General features: G+C 44.4%; 1 protein-coding gene across 2 annotated transcripts in view; it reads right to left on the bottom strand.

Annotated features, from left to right (window-relative positions):
* Positions 1–20,453, bottom strand: part of jarid2b (jumonji and AT-rich interaction domain containing 2b) — a 105,774-nt gene extending 85,321 nt beyond the window's left edge. Inside the window, exon 1 of one of the 2 annotated variants that reach the window (XM_085396393.1) lies at positions 19,462–20,453. In XM_085396393.1, coding sequence (XP_085252519.1) covers positions 19,462–19,506 — 45 coding nt within the window. In that variant the 5' untranslated portion in view covers positions 19,507–20,453. The remainder of the gene's footprint in view (positions 1–19,461) is intronic. The other variant, XM_085396394.1, reaches the window with a different exon arrangement.
* Between the last annotated feature and the right edge of the window lie 371 nt (positions 20,454–20,824).

Here is a 20,824-nt window from a genome sequence, read left to right as displayed (position 1 = left end):
AGTTTGTGGTGACTGATAGCCACGCAAACCACATGCACATGAAAAAGAAAAAAAGAAAAGAAAAGGAAGGCCTTTGGGTAAACCCCCCCAAAACCCGCCTCCCCTCAATTTCCCAAGATTTTTTCCCACACTTTCAATCCCTTTGCGCTTGTGCAGACCGATACAAACCTCAGGAGGTCATCTTTTCTAGCCATAAAACCAACTAATGCGTGATGCGGGAATTTTAAAAAAAAATTTTAAGGTTCCCCCAAGTTTGCAATCACCAGTATCCGGGTTCCCATTCCCACTAAAGCTTCAGAGCGCGGGGGAGGATGGCATCCTGTCAGAAAGATTCAAAACTGCTCTGTGCGAAGACTCAGTAGGAAGAGAGGCCGGCACACTGAAGCCTTTGTGATCCAGCCAGCCACCCACACGTGATGCTAGGCTAACAGATAGCAGCGTCTGAACGACTCCGCTGTACATGCTAAAACAAGGTGAACTATTCTGTAGGCTGTACGGGCAATTAGTGTGAGAGTTTAGAAACAAGACTACTAATAAAGGAGAAAATGACATGATTTTCCACTCTTTCAGATTTTCTTTTCCCTTGTCAAGATGTTTCAAGCCATTTCTCCATTGTTCATGGTTTTAAGGGTTATTTTCCAGCTCTGAGCTTTTCCATTTCCTCTGTGCATGGCACTGTTACTCTATCTTTTAAAGAAAAACAAAACAAAAGAAAAGCACCTTTATGATAACTAGAATACCCAAGTTTGCCACTTTAAGCTCAAAATCTGCCGCGTACAATTTCCGTAGGTACTTGGGGCCAAAATGCCCCAGAAAATAAAGCTTTTGTAGAACCACCAACAAACTCAGATCTCACACTTTTTTAGCTGTAGCATTTGGGTGGTGTGATCCAACTGTAAACATGCACTTTACCACATGAATGCATTCACACAAACACACTCGCTTGACTCTGGGCTTTCTGCATCCTATCTGCACAGCTCATCACAATGGAGGAGTATGTGAGAGTGCGTGGCTTTGCATCATCTCGGCTTTGCTCATCACAATGGAGGAGTACGTGTCAAGGCGCTTACGTTTGTAATAACTGCACTGTACTCGTTTTCCACGCCTCCACTCACCGAAGAGGTCGCACCTGCCACTCCCCACCCCGCCAGGTAAAGTGAGCAGCCGATGGAAGACCTGTTCGCCGAGAGCCATCGCGTCCCGTCGTTTCATATAGACACCACCCCCCCCCCCCCCCCCATCAGCTTGTGCACACCTACACACACACACACACACACACCGTCGCTCACTCTGCCTTGCATACACAAACACGAGCTCTCAGAAATTACCATCTAAAAGATGTAATGATGTGGCTCGGCGTATAGACACACAGCATGGTGCCGTTTTTCTTTTGTAATCCACGGATAAGTGGGATCAAAGACAGAAGGGGCAAATGTCAGCATGTGTTACTAGCAGTGTGTCTGCGTACAGCTCTCTGTGGTAAATTCACCTGCATAAGGACTCGGCATCATTTGAGGGGGGAGAAAGAAAAAAGAAAGCTACGTGGGATCTTATTTCCTGGCAATCAAGTGTAGTGTTGGAGAAGTGAGTGGCCCAAACGTAATAGATTGTGGATGTGACTATTTTTTGGAAAACCAGTGGTGACATAATCAGATTTTCCCCTTCTCTGAGCTCTTGATGTTTATTGGTGATGGAGGCTTTTCTTGCCAGCTGTGTAATAATGAAACTCATTTGAAATCAGGTAGTCTTCCTGTCAATACAGCTGAGGAGGAAGAGGAGGAGGAGGCAATGGTGGCGGTGCAGGGGAAAGTATACGGATGACTAAGAATAAAATATTATCTGAAAGTAATGTTTCATGCATGCATGCATGCATGCAAGACTGAAACCAGAGATACAAGTAGCTCCGTAAACATTTAATGGCAGCGCACACAGATTCACAAATTCACATTTTAATAAATAAAAAGAAAAACTTGTACTCTTCGTGAGATTCACAACACCTGACGCAAGTTAAAAGACAACCATTTTTCACTCTTTCAAAGCAGTTTGCGTGTCGAAGCTGCAACAGGAGGGCCGAGGAGGCGGCCCCTGCTCTATCCCTGGGGAAACCCTGTGCATGCTCGCATGCCAGGCAACTCTCCTGCTGGTTTGAATAATTAACTTGAGGCCTGTTCATCGTCTGGGCTCATTCAGAGGTGCTGGACCGTTGAGTCACCCTCTTTAATTCCACCAGGTTTTAGCTTTAAAATATAGATAAATATATGTATATATAGGGAGAAGGGAGTGGGCCTTATGGGACGGCTTAGGCACGCCACACACAAACTTTCTCCTCCTCAAGGTGTGAAAGTGTGTGGTTTGTGGTGACTGTCATTTCAGAAAGAAAACAAAAAAGGCTGATACACAGCTTCTCTGATCAGTTCCCAGTAACCCAAAAGACGGGGATTTTTGCTCAATGTGGACGTGCCTTTGACACTCTTTCGGGGGGTAAACAGCATATCGCAGATATGATGAGAATGGTGTATGAACAGAGGTGACAGCAATGGAAAACCTTAGAGTTAGAAGAAGAGTCACAATTAGCAGGAATCTGAGTTTGTCATCTTTCTTCCAAATACTACAAAATGACCAGCTTTTATTTATTTTTTGGTAAATTGTTTAAACGTTATAATCATCAGTGTGACTTTCATTCATGAAAAGTTAGGGAAAAATACAACACAAGTTTTCTGGACCTGAAGTCTCTCACCCAAACACCTGCACTTCCGAATCAATGACTTATTGACTGGCCAGAGGCAAGCAGTGGTTTTTATTGTATTTGGCAGGTCATTGATTAGAGCACGCCCTGATCTCTCCCCTCATCTACATTCACCTGGACAACTTGGGTGTCTTAGGGAGACTGAAGCAAAGAAGAACACACAAGAGAGATCTGTGCGCTTTGAATGTCATTAGCACATACTTTTACTGCGTGCGCTCACAAATCGCTAGAATAAAAGGAAGAAGCTACCTCAAAAATCGCCTCCCAGCCTATGGAAGTAGAAAGATGTGTAACAAATGCATTTTTAAGCATTTCTCCTGCTGCAAACAAAGCTTAAGAAAACTCAGCTCTTGTACAGTGTACAACATACCCAAGGACATAGCTCAGAAGCCATTACAGAGCAATCTCCAGCTCTGGTTTCACTTCCCATTAGCCATTCAGAGCCATGACAATACCCAGGGGGGAGAAGGTGCAGCCGTGGCTTTTCCTCTGCCAAGGCCCTCACATCAGTCAGTCGTTTAGCCCTCTGTAGCTCAGCAGTGCCATGTTGTGCAATACAATATATATATTTATATATTTTTTAAAAGTTATTTACGCTACCTAGTCTATCTTTTGATACTTTAAAGTGAAATTTGTATGAGGTAGCAGTCAACCACCCACCTTCACAACTCCAGGGGCACATTAGGATTTGAGAGGTCACGTTTGGAAACTGATGACAGATGCTGCCATTATCATGAACATTCAGAATTAAGCATTACTTGCACATATGCTTTAAACACTAGAGCTAAAAGGATGAGTGGCGTGTGTTCTTTAAAAATAAAGACTTAAACTCTTAAATCTGAGCCGTTCATGTGTTTCCTCTCAGTTGTGCGACCACAGCCACATTCTTGTCCTGTACAATTGTCCTGATTCCCAGGTTAGGCTTACCTTACTGCTGCCCTGAGCCCCGGCCCCAGATTACCCCATCAATCCCATTTTATTCCTCTGGCTCAGAGAGCCCACCAATCAGATGGCAGGATGGGGAGGAATATGATAGTGGATTGGCTCTTGTGGGGGGGAAGGGGTGGAGCAGCTCAGCCATCCCCTAACAACAGCAGTGCGCTGTGAAATGAGCGAGTATGAGAGACATAATTTACCCTTCCAGTTTTACCTCTTCCTCTACATTTCTTTGCCTGCCTTTCGTGCCAGTGCCCGTTTTTACCCTCTCTCGGCATTCCTCAAACAAACACCCCATCTTTGAAAGAGCAAAAAGAAAAAAAAAAAAAAAAAAAAAGTGCTTTCCCTGTCCAGTCTCCGCCTCCTCTCATCACTGCCTCAGCTATCAGTCTGCATATGACTGCTGACTCTGTTGCTTGTAGCGATGCTGAGCAGAGCTCTGCCGTGGCTTCGCTGCCACACACACACACACACACACACACACACACACACACACACACACACACAGAAGCCGGAGGAGGTCAGGCTGATTCCTGGCGGAAGGAAACAAATTACACACCGTGTGCCCACACATGTATGCAGTTGCACATGCACTAGCACTAACAGCTAAGCTCAAGCCGAATGGGATCTCTTCTCTGACCTACTTCTTTACCGTCGCACAGAGGGAAACACTGGGCAGGCTCAACATAAACTCCGCAGAAAGACAGCAGGACCAAAAAAATAAATAAATTTAAAAAAATCTGCTGTTCGTGTGAATGCTCAGGAATAGAAGCAGCTCCTAACCCAATGTTTCAATCCCCCTACTTCTTTTTCTTGTGGTTAAGAGATGGTAAAAAGAAAAAAAAAAAAAAAAAGGTGCCCCCTATGTCGGCTGGAGGTGTAACAGCCAGCTCCAGCCTCAAGCAGCCATCTTGTCTGTTTGTGTACGTGAGGAGAATAGAAAGGTTTTTTTTTTTTTTTTTTTTTTTTTAAGAGAGAGAGAAAGATTTCTCATCACCGCCGCAAAATGCACCTTTTAAGTTTTAAGGCCTCCACTGTTACAGCTTTCAGGTTTTGTATTTAGAGATCACATTTTCTAATCCTGTGCCTTGATCCTCAAACGACAGGGACAGATTTTTTCCCCTCTTCATCACTGCAGCTTTGGATGTCCCACAAGGCATCTCCATTCAGAGAATTTTCAACCCCCCCAAAAAATTAAATGGCCTTGATGCGTTTTCTGCACCGAATATTCATCCAGAACTGACAGAGAAAACATCAGAAGTGCCGTTAGATCCATCTTTTTACACGGCGTATGAGAGCACACGCACCACTTCAAGCACTAATAAAACTCCTCCTGGCTTCTGTTGGGATCCTTTTGTTGGTTACATGTTATTACACCTGAAAATGTAACTAATTCTCATAGCATAAAGGGTTTTCTGCAGATAGTTTGACCACAACTCAGTCAATCAGCCTAATAGTCGATTCATGGATTACAGCCTGTGAATACAGAGTAAAGGTCTCTTGCATGCCTTAACAAAAGCAGTTCTGCTATTCATATTTATGAAAAAGAGCAAAATGATAAAAGGTTAGAAGGTTTGCGCTACAGCTGAAAAAAGGCAAGCCGCTCGTGCTAAAAGAGATTCTTAATAAAAAGCTTTAAAAAAAAAAAAAAATAGTTTCAGGTAGTTTCCAGATAAAATTCGATATACATGAAATCTGTCTAAAAATCACACAAGTGTAAAATTACCCCACAGCTGTGTGTATTTTTATTTAACGGCGTTGCGGTTATCCACGGTCATGGTTGATCTTCAGTTTGCCATAACACCTGCAGCTAAAACAGGTGAACATGACAGAGGGATGAGAGGTGCTTCCCAGTCCCACAAAGCCCTCATCACACACCTCCAACCATCACACACACACACACACACACACACACACACACACACACACACACACACACGGGAATCCCACAGAGGGGGAAGCATGTGCCCATTGTTGGGAGGGGGACGGGGGTCTCACGAGCCCCCCCCCCCCTGCTCTTTGAGAAGTGACAATAGCTGCATTGAAAACACCTACCAGCCTGAGAGATACTAAAGGAGAGGGCGAAAGAACAGAAAAGGGGACAAAGAGAAAGCAGAAGAAAGGAGACTGCAGACTCCAAATGGATACGCATTCACCTCCTTGTCATGCAGAACATTCGTCCCAGAAGGAAAGTAAAGTCTGGTGTCAGCCTAACTTTACTTTGTACTCTCTCATGAGAAGAGGCAAACAAAATAACCGTTTCCAAAAAAAAAAAAAAAAAAAAAAAAAAAGGTGAACTACAGCAATTTAGAATCGGCAAGTCGTTCAATATGTCTGTTAACTTCTGATGGGTCAGGTTGGACCTGAATCACAATAAACTGCGTCTGTGAGTGACAGACGCCTTCGCAAATCAATCCATCTGACAAGTTATTCATACATCAACGCCTTCATTTATGGAAATCGCATGCAAGCTCGCTGTCAAAGCAGTGGACACGTCCGCGAGGGCCGGAGTTGTTTAATCCTCCAGACTCACGGTCGTTTCGGGTTTTTAAACCGCACTGTAGATGGATTGTTTATGGGATTTATTCCACCGTCGAGAGGAGAGAGACGATAACCTCTCGCTGTTTGAACCTCTCGCGATTTTGCAACCACAAGCACAGCTAGGAACTCAGAGGGGGGCCTCACGTCAACAACTCGCTCTGCACTTGAAACAATAAATATCTAATCCCTGTCATGTTACAGGGCCCCCCTGTGCAGCTCTGGGCCCCACGAATCGATCAGGGTTTCCCCCTTTAGGTGCCCCCATCTGTGACACACACAAAAAGGGAGTATTCAGGGGGATTTGGTCTGCGCCGCAGATGCGATAATAACTCGAGTAACTAAATGAGTGATGCGTTTTAATTTAACTATTTGTATAGGAGGAGAGTGAGCAGGTAAGATTAGTTTCTTGCTTTACAGAAGTGCTAAGAATACAGGAGTTTTCCCATGATGCCACACGGTATTTCAAAGGGGCTCTGCTATAAACTGTCATTCTGTGGAATCCTTGTAACAGCCTCAACTTTTGTGCGTTTTCCCATAAAAATACAAACAATTTCGAGTTAAACTTAAGAAAAAAAAAAAAAAAAAAAAAAATTCCCAAGGTGTCATGTTTCACTACCCTGATTCGGCGCTACGGGACACCCAGCAAACGCTCCGGCTCCAACGCCACTGATCGGAACGAAGAGTACGTCACGTAAGCCGGAGTCGACACGGGAGATTAAAAATTCAATATAGGCCAAGTCACTCGATATCACAACCATCATATTTCAGCCGCACTAATCAAATTCACAGGCATGACCTCTGGGGTATATTAAATGTGTATATACAACATGTGTCATCTCTCAAATGTTTTGCGGGGGGAGATATCCATCTACTGCGGTAAATACAGTGCGAAGGAGAGCCAGCAGCAGTCACAGTAGCTACAACAAATTTGCTCCCCATAAAAATGAGCAGTGGATGGATTTCAGCGTGCAGCTTGCCAGAACCACGGGAGGGAGACTAAATGATTATGTTACAACAACACCGCCCCAGCTCTCAGAAAACAACAATCACGGTCTAGGTAGGATATTGCGGCGGAGTAAAAATTAAAGGGGAGTGGGAGCGAGGCAGACAGATGGGAGGACGGGGAGGGGGGGGGGGAGAGCGGGAGGCATGGTTTTAGGGAGATCATCAGGGGCTGCGAGCACGTTTTGGCTGTTCGTCTGTAATTGTGGTGCAGACTGAAGCCACGACAGCGCTTCATGTCCTCTCATTTTAAGTTCGTTGAGGTATGGGGAGGAAAGAAAATCCTGTGTCCAAACAACTACGACAGACTCATCCTGTAAAGAGCCCGACATGTCAGTCAAACTCGATTTGGGCCTTTCCACACACCAAAAAGTTCAAACCCCAAATGTCAACATTTCCTGTCATCATTCAGCACCCTTGCCCCATTTTAAGATTTTGGGGGGGGCTAATAAATACATTTAGAAAGTAAATCTGCGTCAACCCTTTCAGAGCAGAAAGGGTTGAAGCAGATTAGCAGGGAGATAAGACTGCCAGCTGATCGTTAATGGAAGCCACCATAGCGCTTCTCTGAAGGTTAACAGGAAAAGCAGGGCCTAACCACCAACACAAATGCTCCTTCACACCAGTGTCACAGGTTCAAGCCTGTCGCCACAGTAAATGTAGATCTTCTGCTTTATCTACATTAAACTCATGCACGCTGCTGCACATCAAGCTGATCTGCAGGGCCCAGATTTCTCAAAAAGCACCTCCAAACAAGTGAAATGGGCCGGGCACATTAATCAGGGGCCACATCACGCTCCCATTTAAAGTTTGAAAAACGTTCAGATAGAAAGAAGATGGTCTTCAGCTAAAGCAAACAATCTTTCAAGACACTTTTAGCCTTTAGGGAAAACACGCACACAAACTAACCTACCCTTACACCTTCACAATCACAGGGTTAAAAAGGTCAGACTCTAGAGCCGGGCAGTGCTTTCACACAGAAAAGAGAAATCACTTTGCCATAACTGATTATAACAAATAAATAAAATAAAGTAGGCCTTCAGAGTTTGGAGACGGGACAGCTGTGGGTCATAATGCACATCTCCTTAATTCCTAATGTGCATTTCCAAATCTATTACTCCCGCAGGGAATAACATACAAAGCACGTGACCGTTAAAGTACAAAAACAAAAGTGACGTTGCCTCAAAACTTTTTACAAAAAAAAAAAAAAAAAAAAAATCAAGAATGTCAAAACTCAGAAAACAAAGATACCGACGGCTAAACTAACAGCTCTCACACTGAAAACAACAGCTCATTTACATCTCACCTACACCTCAAAGTGCGAAATCAAAGCCCATTTTCTTTGTATTCTGCGGTGTCCAACATCTTAAGCCCTTTTAAAGCCGCTGTGTGTGTGTGTGTGTGTGTCTGTTGTTGTTGCTGCAGTTGTATGACTGCAGATTACAGTGTAGCCAGAGAACGTTACGAAACAAAATCAGGGCTTAGGCGAGGGAGTCCCGCTGCTTTCGGACCTGCGGCGTAGGCTTCAGGAGTACAGGGGAGAGGGGGGAAAGAAAACAACAAGAGGCAATTAAGGAATGATTTTCAACTCAGTTTGGGACAAAACCCTTGCAACTCACCTCCCTCAAACGCACACACACACAGTCTTGCTCAACTAGCTACACTGTCGAACACAAAGGCAAATTCGGGGGCCTAAGGGGCCCAGAGAAAGGGATGTGGTAGCGAGGGGTGGGGAGGTGAGGGACACTGCAGTATAAATGCTGAGAGGAGGTTAGAAAGATGTGTGTTAACGTGAAAGAACAGACGGCGTAGGGGACAAACCGCGTGGAGGGAGAAGGGGTTTCAGAAAGAGGTGAATAATGGCATCGGTACAATGGGAACGAAGAGCGAAGGTGATGCATGAGGGGCTATTAGATGGCGTCAGCTGAGCTAGCGCCCTACAGGAGAGCGACGCGCTCACATGCTTACATCACACTCCATCGAGCAGTTGATCTCAAACTGCAGTCAGAATAGGAAGTGAAAAATTAATCTAAGGCTGAGCAGAGAGGAGGGAGCGTAAAGGTAAACCAGTAAAAGAAATTAAAAAGAGAGACACTTATTATCGATGTTTTTGATATTTTGCTCTCCAACCAGCTGCTGGTTTGATCCCGAGTCACCCGGCAGGGTGGTACTTGTGTATAAATTAGGTAACTGCGTTACTGGCTGCACTTGTCTGAGTCAGCCTTTCAAATAAATCCATCACTGAATTTCTCAGTATTTAAAAAAGAAAAACCCAAACGGATCCAGATCAAGAGCTAGCTTCTCACGTACATTACAGCAGTGCTGTAAAATCTGTTATCAGCGGTTGATCGCGCAGCGCATTGAACCTCAAAATGTAGATCACCATCAGACGTGTCATCACTTGTGGGCGATGCTTAATGGTGCCGGTTGCATCTTTTTTCCTCCAAGATTTCCATTTTGTTTGTGAGCGAATTTTTCCAGCCTATACGTTTATTATTAGATCATCTTAAAGACAAAAGTCAACAATTTCTCTCTAACATACAGGCTCAAACTGTGGCTTTATAAATGGCATGAATGGGCTCCAATCAACCAAAACATCAAAAATATAAATCAATCAAAAATACAGGTTACAGGTGATCAAACTAATAGCAAACATGGGCTAATCTTAAATTTCACACACAACTCACAATATTATTTTTGGTGGCATACAGTTGGGTTTTGGTGCCCATGCATGAAATCTGACTCAACTTTGACACATAAAGACAGGAGTGACAGCTGCAAATTTAAATACAGCTACAACACTGCACACATACAAATCTCAAGAAGTGAGAAAAGCAAGGAAAAAAAAGAAGAAGAATGAAACCATCTCCTGGAAAATGAAACTATTCTGCAGAGAGTAGATCTACTCTATTGATTAACGGTGAAATTATGTAATAAGGCAGCAGTTCTCCACCACTTGGGTCTCCAGACAGGAATTTTTTAAAGCAAACGAAATAACAATCGTCATAAGTGACCGAGCGCTATGACTAACATGAAATTCCACTCTTGATTTCTGTGACTGAATGACGGGGTGCTTGCTCAAAGTGAAAGTGTCTGTCAATAATGTTTAAAGCAAAGAAAGGGCTTACGGTCAAGAAATAAGGCATTGTCAGAAATTGTGAAAGCCTAACCGTTTCCTATGACTATCGCAGCTTACGGAATATAATCATAAGATCTGTGTAATACAAGAAAAAGGATGAGTAAACAACAGAACAGCGAAAAGTACATTTTCTATTCTAAAGAAAGAGTTGGTTACTGCTGCGCTACTTTCTCTGTTTTCCTCCATAGTCTCACAATTTCATCTGCAGCAGAGTCTTTAGTCTCAATTTTAAAATTTCTATTTTTAAAACTATTCTACTGACTTGTGTTGAAACAAAAATTTTAAAAAAGTTTTCCCTTCTCAACTACATGTTCTCAGTTTCACAAAAAATTGATTACTCATATCACTGCAAGACAAATCGAGTAACTTCCCCAGAATGCAGCCGCGATCCTGATGCTTTAACAACAACCTAAAGAGAAAAAAAAACAAGAAGTCGTTTGCTCAGAAATAGTGTCTGCGTGTCACTTTCTATAAGCCAGGGGTGGGAGGTTCAAGTCCCCACCTTTCGTGCACGTAAAGCTACACATCACACGCATAGCCAAGGGGGAGGGGGGGTTAACCTCCTGCTCTTTGGCTTGTCATTAATGTTTATCCAGAATTTGTTTCTACATTACTCATTACAGTGTGTGAAAGTCGTCATTCTGCATCTGTGACAATCTGGCTCAGTTACCTCATTTCCTTTCCACATCCTCAAACAATTACATCTTTTAAATAGACACACACACACACACACACACACACACACACACACACACACACAGAACAAACATAGAGGTTTACATCAGCAAAGAGCTTCAGTCTGAAGGAGCAGGCCTTGCCTTTAACCAAGATCACCATGGATATTCTACTTGAAATGGTGCCTAATTTGATTATTGTTATCCTCCTGGATTTCTTCTCTCTGACGATCACAGGTTGCACATTCCAGAGCCCACTTCTCTCACTTCTCTCCCTCCCTCCCTCCCTCCCTCGGGCCTTGTAACGTTTGATCCGGGGCCAGGGGGAGGCCGGCCAGACATTCAGCCCAGAGTCTGGCGCCCTCTCCTCAGTGTACCATGCACTATAGCTCCCTGCTGCGCGGCCTGGAGGAAATCATGCAGCTACGAGAATTGTAAAAGCCCTCATCTATTGAGCAGAGGTTAAAACAGGGGGAACAATGCCTTTGACTCACATTCTGCTTCCCTCTGTGGAAAGCCTTAAAAAGCACCTTAGAGAGAAGAAAAAAAAAAATCAAAGGGCAAAAGAAAGGAAAGAAAAGTCGATATTACTTCACCAACTTATCTATTCATACCCTTCTTAAACATGTTTTCCATTTGTGGGAATAGAAAAAAAAAAAAAAAAAAGATTCATGTGACTATTTAATTAAAAAAAATGTGAAAGATTTACCAACTGTGGCATCACAACCCCCGGAGACTCGGACTACATGCCCTCGTGCGTGTATGTTTGAGCGCTGCGTTTGTGTCGGGCTGGGGGCTCACACAGATGTGTCGTATCAAACTGTAAGAAGACTGCGAAGTTTTCTTTGGCAGTGCAAATCAAAACAAAGCAGATGGAGGAATGCAAGATGTAAGAGGAAGAGCTCCGAAACTACCAACAACCTAAACGTGTCGCTGAGCAGTCTGGCCTTTCTAACAAATTATTCTCATATGCAACACACACACACACAGAAGACAAGGAAACAGATTCCAACAATGCACGGGCTCCTCCTCTGCAGCTCCTCTGCAATTTCACAGCTAGGCGTGGAGAAAAGAAAAAAAAAAAAAAAGAAAGGGTCCCCTTCCTTATTCTCCTTGTCCTCGGTGTCTTAACAGAAAACTCCCCGATGCCTCTCTATCTCCAAAGCTGTGCTGAGTAATCGAGCAAATGAGCTGAGAGGGAGGAGGGTGAGAGATCGAAGTGGAACAGATTCAAAAATTCCACTCTGTATTCCATTATAAGACATGATGGGAGCCGGGATAATGTGATGTTTTTTTGTAAGAGAATGTGGGTGCAGGAAGGACGCACTGAGGAGGAATGAGCATTTCACCTGCAAATCAAGTTTATCCTGCCGCTACCTTCCTCATCCCTCCTGTTCTCGCACATCCGCGCTGACAAGGGAACCGGGCACATCCGACAGCTCAGGAGCAGGAGCCACAACACGGACCCCTCCCCTCCCCAAAGACTGCGTTTCAGCACAGAAACATGTTCGGCTCCACTCCTCTACATACTGTTTGAACTGTTGCAAGAAGAGGGCCAGATGCAGTTAACACCTCTTCTGTGAGCAGACATTTTGCTCTAAAGATCAAGTCAAGATTTAGACTCGCTGTTCTGTCTCTACATATTCCCCCCCACACCCCAGTAAACCCCCGTTAAAAAAAAATTCTGCAAGAGCTTAAAAATAGAGATTAAGCAGCAACACTGGCCACCCAGCCACTCTGCTCCAATGGCTCATTACGCCACATGACTAGGAGGGGAGGGATCTGCCATCCTGAATTAAGGCCTCCCCCTCATGAGAGGCCAAATGCTTGGTTATTTAAAATAAATAAATAAATGGGTTATATTTGAGTGCTCTTTAACTGAGGGAAGGTCACCGACCCATGCACGTTTGAGAGCTACAAATGGCTACAATGGGAATAAAAGGGATAAATGTAACTTTAAAAAAAAAATTAAATTAAAAACAAAAAACAAAACAAAAAACAAAACACTGGAGTGAGGGGAAAAAAGATTTAATGAGAGAGCAATGTGTAAGCCAAGTGAGCACCGTGCCAAAGAGGGGTCTAAATAGTGTGACCAGTGGCTTGTTAGCAGAAAGAGACAAGCTGCTCTATCTATCATAAAAGAGTGATTCATAGATTACTGTGCTTAGCAGAAAGCTTGCGAGACTGTAAACGCATAACAAGAACAGCTATGAATGTACACTTCATGGTAAGCGTGAACAGGATTCCCGGAGCGGTATCTGATGACACTGTGCAACCAGCTATCTTTACAGAAAACACGATACGTCTGCATTCAAAAAGGAAGCCCAGGGATTTCCTCATCTGAACCGGCTCGGCCGAGATATTTCGTGAAGTCGTGCGCGCGGCCGTGCGGGCGACGAGAGAAACGGTGATATTCCAGGCAGAAAGCTAAGGGGAGGAACGGAGGATCGATAGTGACTGAGCCTCTGCTCTTGTTGCTTCATCCTCCCCTGAGGCGTAATTCACTGGATGTTTAAAAAGGCGACGGGAGTCACAATAGGGGATCAGATGGGATTGACCACGGGATGAAAATGTGAGGAGTGTTTATTAAACTGATGCGGTCGAGATGAAAAGCGGGGAGAAGGTGAGCGCAGATCGGTCAAGAGGCGCGCACGATGGTCATTAAAAGCTAATGCCGGTGCGAGCGACAGCGGCTCGGTGATTCCAGAGAGCATAGATTAAAAAGGCTGCGCTGGAAACAAAAGCAATCGTAGGTAATGTGAAAAGAAGGCACCTGACAGAGCTCGGAGGATGATATCATGACCGATAATAATTTACATCCTCCTGTGGATGAATGTCCTTCGCTGGCCTTCTTAGGGCCAAGGCCAAACCAAAGACAAAGCTAAAGTGTTGATTCAGCTTCACGGGGATCCTGAACGGATAAGCTGTGGCAAACACACACACACACACACACCCACCCCCCACTCGGGGGCTGACCAGCTGTCTCACACTCCCCTCCCCAAAATCTCCATCCAAACCTAGAGGGGCAGGAGGAAATAAATCACTCAAATGAAGATGCACACAGAGGGAACGCAAGTAGTGTACGTCACACACACACACACCTCTATCTGTATGAGCTCTCCACTACTGCAGTGTGTCCAACTACTGGACTGTTTCCTCCTAAAAGACACACCTACGCAGGCTTATGCGCACTACACCTGACCAAAATACACACACACACACACACACAAGTATAACAAGGAGCGTCACACCCAGTTTTATTTCACTGCTCTTGCAAATAGCTCGAGCCGCTGATACCCACGAAACGCGTCGAGGTTGGTTTTAAAACCAGTTTATCTCACCTACTGACTGCAGGTGTACACCTAAAGACCTTTGCCTGTGCGTGTCTGTGAGTGCGTGCATCAGTGCCAGCAAAGAGCCGGAGATTGTGCTCGGTGCCAACAGCTGATAAGAGAAAAGGTCGTGTTGCATAACAGGAGTTTGTGCTTTGCGCGCCTGTGACATAATGGAGTAGGAAAGGGATGCAGGGAAGAAAGGGAGCGAAGGCAGAGAGAGGTAATGGGTACGAAGGGGTTTATGTTAGAGGAAGTAGCCGAGCTACCTTGGCATTAGAAGGCCGCTGAACACCTTTCGCCGATCCAAATTGAAGCCGGCAACTCACAGAACGCTTTATAATGATGCCGTAAACTCTCCACTGGCAAAGCAGACTTCATTTAAGCATAAAAGCCACACTGCCTTCTCATTTAAAGTGCAAACCTAATAAATACGTACATTAAAAAAAAAAAAAAAAAAAAATCTAAAAGGAACGAAGAAGATTGGATTAAAATTAGGCTGGGCTAGCCAACTTCACTCCCAGAGATCTTTCTGGCAGCGCTTGTCAAGTTAGCAGGCCCTGTGAGAGGAAGGATGAGGCCAAAGGGATGTGAGGCTGGGCCTGCAGTGTGGGAAGGCTGCTTCTTCTCTTCTGCTTCAACACACAACTGTTCGCATGGGGACACATTAACTAACGCCTGGTGATGTTCACATACCTGCCAACTTCAGCTCTTGATACATATGGCTGTGTTTTGTATGTTTGTTTGTTTTTAGGCTTCGATTTCTCTGCGCAGTGCAAGCAGCACATAAAATCGCGATTTTGTTTCCTTCATTTTGCACTGTGTGCAAACTGCCAGTAATCTCCATGAGGACTTTTATATTTTGCTGGCAGTTGCTTTTATGCCATGCTGTTACAACCTGGCAATGCAATAAAAGCAGGTCCAGGTTTTATTTTGCCCCCCTATCGGTGAATGTAAAAACAAAACAATACAATAAAGGAGAGTAATGATAGTTTCAGATTAAAAGAACCCCCCTCCATTGCTTTTCATTCGATCCCACCCAAAATGCTGCCATTTCAATCCTCACCTTACCCCCCCGTCCTCACGTTCGTGGAAAATATATGGGAAGCACCTTCACAGAAGCGGTTGCGTGGAACTCAACTGTAGTAAACAGTAAAATAAACAGGCAGTAAAATGTCGCTCTTGCCACGGTACACTTTGCTTTTGCCCCCGTAGTCATAGTGACAGAGAGGTTGGAAAGTGAACCCTGCCATGTTGCACACGTGAGGAGAAGAGAGCTCATGAAAGGAGAATTTGCATTGAAACATAAGGTTAAATGAACCGCACTGAGGCTCAGGCACGGTGAAAAAACAACCCTGTGACCCTCTCTTCATGGTCCTACATGAGGCCCACATTTCATTTGGACAGCTCAAGAACGAGAGAGAGAGAGAGCGAGGCCGAAAGACTGGGGGGGGGATAAAGAGAGGAAGGAGGAGGGAGAGTCTGTGCCTTTGCACTCCCCCATTCTTGCCATGCTCTCTATTTTTGTTTCCTCTTTTTGTGCGTGCTCGACGCACACACTCACAGTGCAATGGATTTTCAACTTGGCCCTCATCAGTTGTGCGCCTGATGAAACAAACACTGACAGCCTCTTTACATTTGTAAAGGCCCCTGCAGCAGCTGTGCTTGTCCCACACACACACACACACACACACACACACACACACTTTGAATCAGAGGCCTAGCCCCTGCTGGGGCCTACAGGAAGAGCAGACTCTGCACAAAATGGCCTGACTGCACTGAGCAGCTACTCTCGCTTACAACACTCACACACACACCAACACAGTGTGTCATGTTTCGTTAGACAGGACAAGTCTGCCACACATTAGTGATACCTCAGCCATTACACAGAGCTGACCCCTGGCTCAAGAAGGCGCCAACAAATAAGAAAATAAACCTACAAAAATAGATTTTTCTTCGCTGACATGAAAGCAGGAGACAGGTGAGCTTGTCCTCTGGATTTGTTCTCTCCACACTGGCGTTTGCAATCCCTGTGGGAAATGATGATCGCCCTGCATTGTTTCGTTTTGCTTTTTTTCCCAAAAGAACTCGCTCACTTCACTATTTTGAAATCGTTTGTGACCGTTGAATCTTCAGTGTCATTCGCAGACAGCGGGCGTTCATCGGGTGCAGAAGGCAAGGGTGGCAACCCGCACTCATGTTTCAGGGGGAAATGGTTAAGCCAAGCATGTATAATTGTCTTACGCTAATTACCGGGGGAGGGGTGGCTCACTAAGGGGCCAAGAGTCCTGTCTCAAAGCATTGGGGGGGGGAGCTGGGCCTTGACGAGCTGGACTCCTCCAGGTTTTTGTAAATGCGTTTGGGGGCCTAGTTTGGTTCAGGCCAAACATTATGCATTGACTGCAGCTGCAGAAAACACATGACAGATGTGAGACACATGCACACAAAAACACACATAGCACTGGGATGTGCATCCTGCAGTCAAGCAGCCCCCATCCCAAAGTCCAGATGCTTTGTCACCAGAGCTAATACTACAACGAGTTATTAAAAGGCTAAATTTATTTATTTATTTATTTTAAAACCCTTCCAGTTTTAGAAAGCCTGAAACTGGCTGGCCACAATGCAATGCCTCAATTTTAGACGGGGACTTTTATATCAGTTAGTCATAATTTCTACAGCACATCCTGTTTCCTCAGTTCAGGGAGAAGCTTACACATAAGCGGATCCGATCAAAAACGTGTCATCTTTGCAACACTCATCCCACTATTACAGCACAAACGTGCACACACGCGCACAGCAGAATTTATGGTCAGTTAACATCAATGTAACTGAAACTATCCGGTCACGCTCAGAGGAAGATTGTGTCAGAAAGATCACCATCGTGGCTGAACATAATTGATATAATAATAATAATATTTTCACCATGGGGACAAAGAGCACTTTATTTCTGTAATATTCACGTAGTAGTGAAGTTCCAAAAAAAAAAAAGGAAAAAAAAAAGCCTGAGCTGCAATGAATAACCGGCACTTATTGAGTCTTTGCTAAAGATGACTCTCCTTTATGTTGCTTTCCAGCAATGTTGATGCCAGCAACAATAATTTATCAGTGATGGGTCAGTGACGTAATGCCCTACTTTTCCAACACTTATTCATAGGACACAAGGGGATACCCTAAAAAAATAAAAAATAAACAAAAACCAAGCAACCAAAGTGTCCTTAATAATTCTCTGCACTTGTTGCGGGGCAAACAAAAAGCTCACGAGCAAATGCACGGACGCAGACCCCCCAATTGTTCACACAGACCTGTTGCTCGGTTTGGCCCTTTGCAACACTTTTTGAGACTATGATTTTGAACGCACCCTGCTCCAAAAAATAAATAAATAACAATAAATTATAGAAGAAGTGCACACTTTTATAGGTGTAGTCCACATGGCGTTTAAGTGAGGATGGGTTTTGGAGGGAGGGGGGTGTGTTTAGCTCTGCTGACTTCAGTCAGTCGAGCATTAGCGCACGTGAGATGCCTCGTGCCTCGTGCAAATAAAGGCAACAATGTGTCCGGTGGGCGCACAGCAACAATCTATACATCAACGAAGTGCAAAAAAATAAAGTATATATATATTTTTTTTTTGGGGGGGGGGCAGTCATAATTTAAAAAATAAATAAATGATGGTGGCTAAAGTACAAGCACACTGCGAGATTAAAGTCTTTGTTTAGGTCACGCAGATGGACCGCTATAGCGAGACTGTAATTAAAGCCAGGGCCGAGCTGGACTAGCTCCTGGTTTCACAGCCCCTTCCTCCTCTACAAAATTCACCAGTGTTACTTGCAGGGACACAGAGAGAGAGAGAGGGAGAAAATGGTCGCTTCATACATGAACCTCTGCAATGCGACTGAACACAGTCTCTTTAAAAAGATGGAACCGCTTAGAAACACTTGTCTCAAACATGTCCACCAAGTAGTGTAGCGTTAAACCGAATTAAGCAGCCGAGGAGGACCTAAAGGCTAGTTAGCTATCGCCTCTCCCAACACCTCCCGTAGTATAGCAAAGGAGAGAGAGAGAGAGAGAGAGAGAGAGAGAGAGAGAGAGAGAGAAATGGAGTTATCCCCTCAGCGAGCTGCTGCAATATCTGCTCCTTCTCAGAGGTCACACGAAGACCTGCCAAAATCGTCGACACCGGCGCTGGACTTGACTTGTACAACGGCGGTAAAAGCAGAGGGCAGGCGTGTAGCAAACAAACAAACCCAGGAGTGTGCCCGCAGCGTTTCGAGAGGTGGAAATTGAATGAAAATGCCTAATCGCATGACCCCCTTTTTCCTGCTGCACGGAGAAAATTAAAGAGCCACAACAGTCCGCGAAACATGTCGGTTTGTCAGCCCCACGCCAAACACACACACACACACACACACACACACACACAGATATATATACACCCTGCGCCAGGACTGTAACACTTAGCCACCCATAGACTCGAGCATGAGGACGGGTTATAGTAAGCCATATATTCCGAAATGCTCAGCATGGGACGAAATGAAGTCGCAATAGCCGAGCCATGGCCGACAGGCTCGTCTTCACGACTCTGAGTAGCAAGAAACGGCTAGCGAACAAAAGCGTATTCTGGGAAACTGTTTGCCAAGTCTTTTAATTTAAAACCTTTTAGGGGCCTTGTAGCACAGCCGAAGCATGCTATGCACAAAATCACGGGTTTAAACCGGCCAAAATAAGCGAAGCAATCCCCCTTCACTGCTACAACCAGCACCACTAAAGCACCCGATGTTCAAATAGCCTAAAACATGGTCGGTGTCGAAGAAACGCTGCAGCAGACGTTGAATAAACATTGCTGTCTCTTTAAATTAAAAAAGGAAAGAAGAAGACATGTTATTGTTAACACGTCGAGGCAACTTAAAGGCGTTACATTTTGGAGGATATTTGACCCAAATGGAGCCCAGGCTGCATGATGGTAACCTTCACCAGCCCGTGATGGAAAGTTTATGCGTTTTCATCAAGGCGAGCAAAGGCAAACTTGAATAGAGCCGATATCAGTGAGCATTTCTGGCAATAATAATAATAATAAAAATACCAGCGTTCACTTACATATTTCTTTTGGATGATATTCCTCTTAGGTCGTTCCTTGCTCATTATGCAATCCCCCAAAAATGTTTGGCTATAGAGAGAATGGCCACATGAATTTCTTTCTTTGACTATCGCTTCTCCCGGAGCTCCAAAGGACGATTTAAATCCCCGGCTCTGTAAGGAAAAGCTTGCTGGCTTTGCAGAATCCTCCTTCGGTGTTTCCCCGTTTGAAGAATTCGGATTAAATCCCCCGGAAATATATATATCTATATATACAGATGTGTATATATATAAATATATATATTCAAGAGTCGACGACGAACAGAGACGGACTGAAGCCAAACTCACTTGGGGATAACATAGTCAAAACAAATGCACAACAATAAGTTCCATTCGCTCCGACAGCTCGGCTTCTCGTCTCTGCGCACTCGCTCCCGGCTCCTTTCAAATGCATGAATGTAGCTGTGGTGATGTCAGAAAAGTTACATCTTGTTTGAGGCGACGAGACATCGAGAAATAAATAAAATTACAAAATAAAACGTTAGGTGTCACGTCGCTTTCCTTTTTTTCCCTTTCTTTTGGAGGGGGGCTGGAGCCTGAGGTCGTCGACAGATCCAGCGGCACTGCTGTGCTTACCGAGAGCAGCTCCTTTCTTTCACTGCCTCCGCCTCCTCGCACAACACCGCCACCATCAGCGGCAACTTTAAAAAATTCTCGAGAGACAACCCCGAGCACGTAGCCCTGCTAGATAAGCCTATACCGTGTTCTTTTACGGATTTATGGTGTGTTTGTGGTAATCGTAACAAGCATTTTTTTCTAGTAATCCTGCACTACATGGCGCGTTTAAAGTCCTATGCAGCAATAGCTTGCTAAGGTCATTTCGAGGAAACACCAGTGGTCACAATAAAGTTTATCTTCTTCTTTTTAAAAAAAAATTACTCTTGTGTCTTGGTTTTGATGTTAAGACAGTTAGTTTTATACTGCAGTTTTAATGGGATTTAACATTTCCACTAAGAAGTTGTTAGGGGACAAAAAGAAAAAGTGAGGGTTCCCTAACGCGAATTTGAATGCGAATGACTGCCCCCCTCCACTCCCACACCACAACCACACAACCTCAGAGCACGTGGTTAAACATTAAAGCTCGACCTGAATGGTGGGAGATGCTATACTTTTAGGAACTTTTCAACTGAGAAAAACTTATTGTTATAGAGAAGAGAGTTTCACGCCCAGTGTAATGATGTCACTGGTGCAGTTCCACAGAGCGACTTTGCAGACCAGCAAGAATAAAAGCATGATGTGATCTGAATGCATTAAGCAGCTTCATATTTTTAAAACTACATATACACATGCATGCATGTGTATATATTTTCAGATATGCTTTCTT

Source organism: Rhamphochromis longiceps, linkage group LG22 (genome assembly GCF_057381845.1).
Source record: "Rhamphochromis longiceps isolate RC_006_pf linkage group LG22, R_longiceps_female_GT1.1, whole genome shotgun sequence".
Classification (NCBI taxonomy): domain Eukaryota; kingdom Metazoa; phylum Chordata; class Actinopteri; order Cichliformes; family Cichlidae; genus Rhamphochromis; species Rhamphochromis longiceps.
This window is presented reverse-complemented; position numbering and strand designations above follow the sequence as displayed.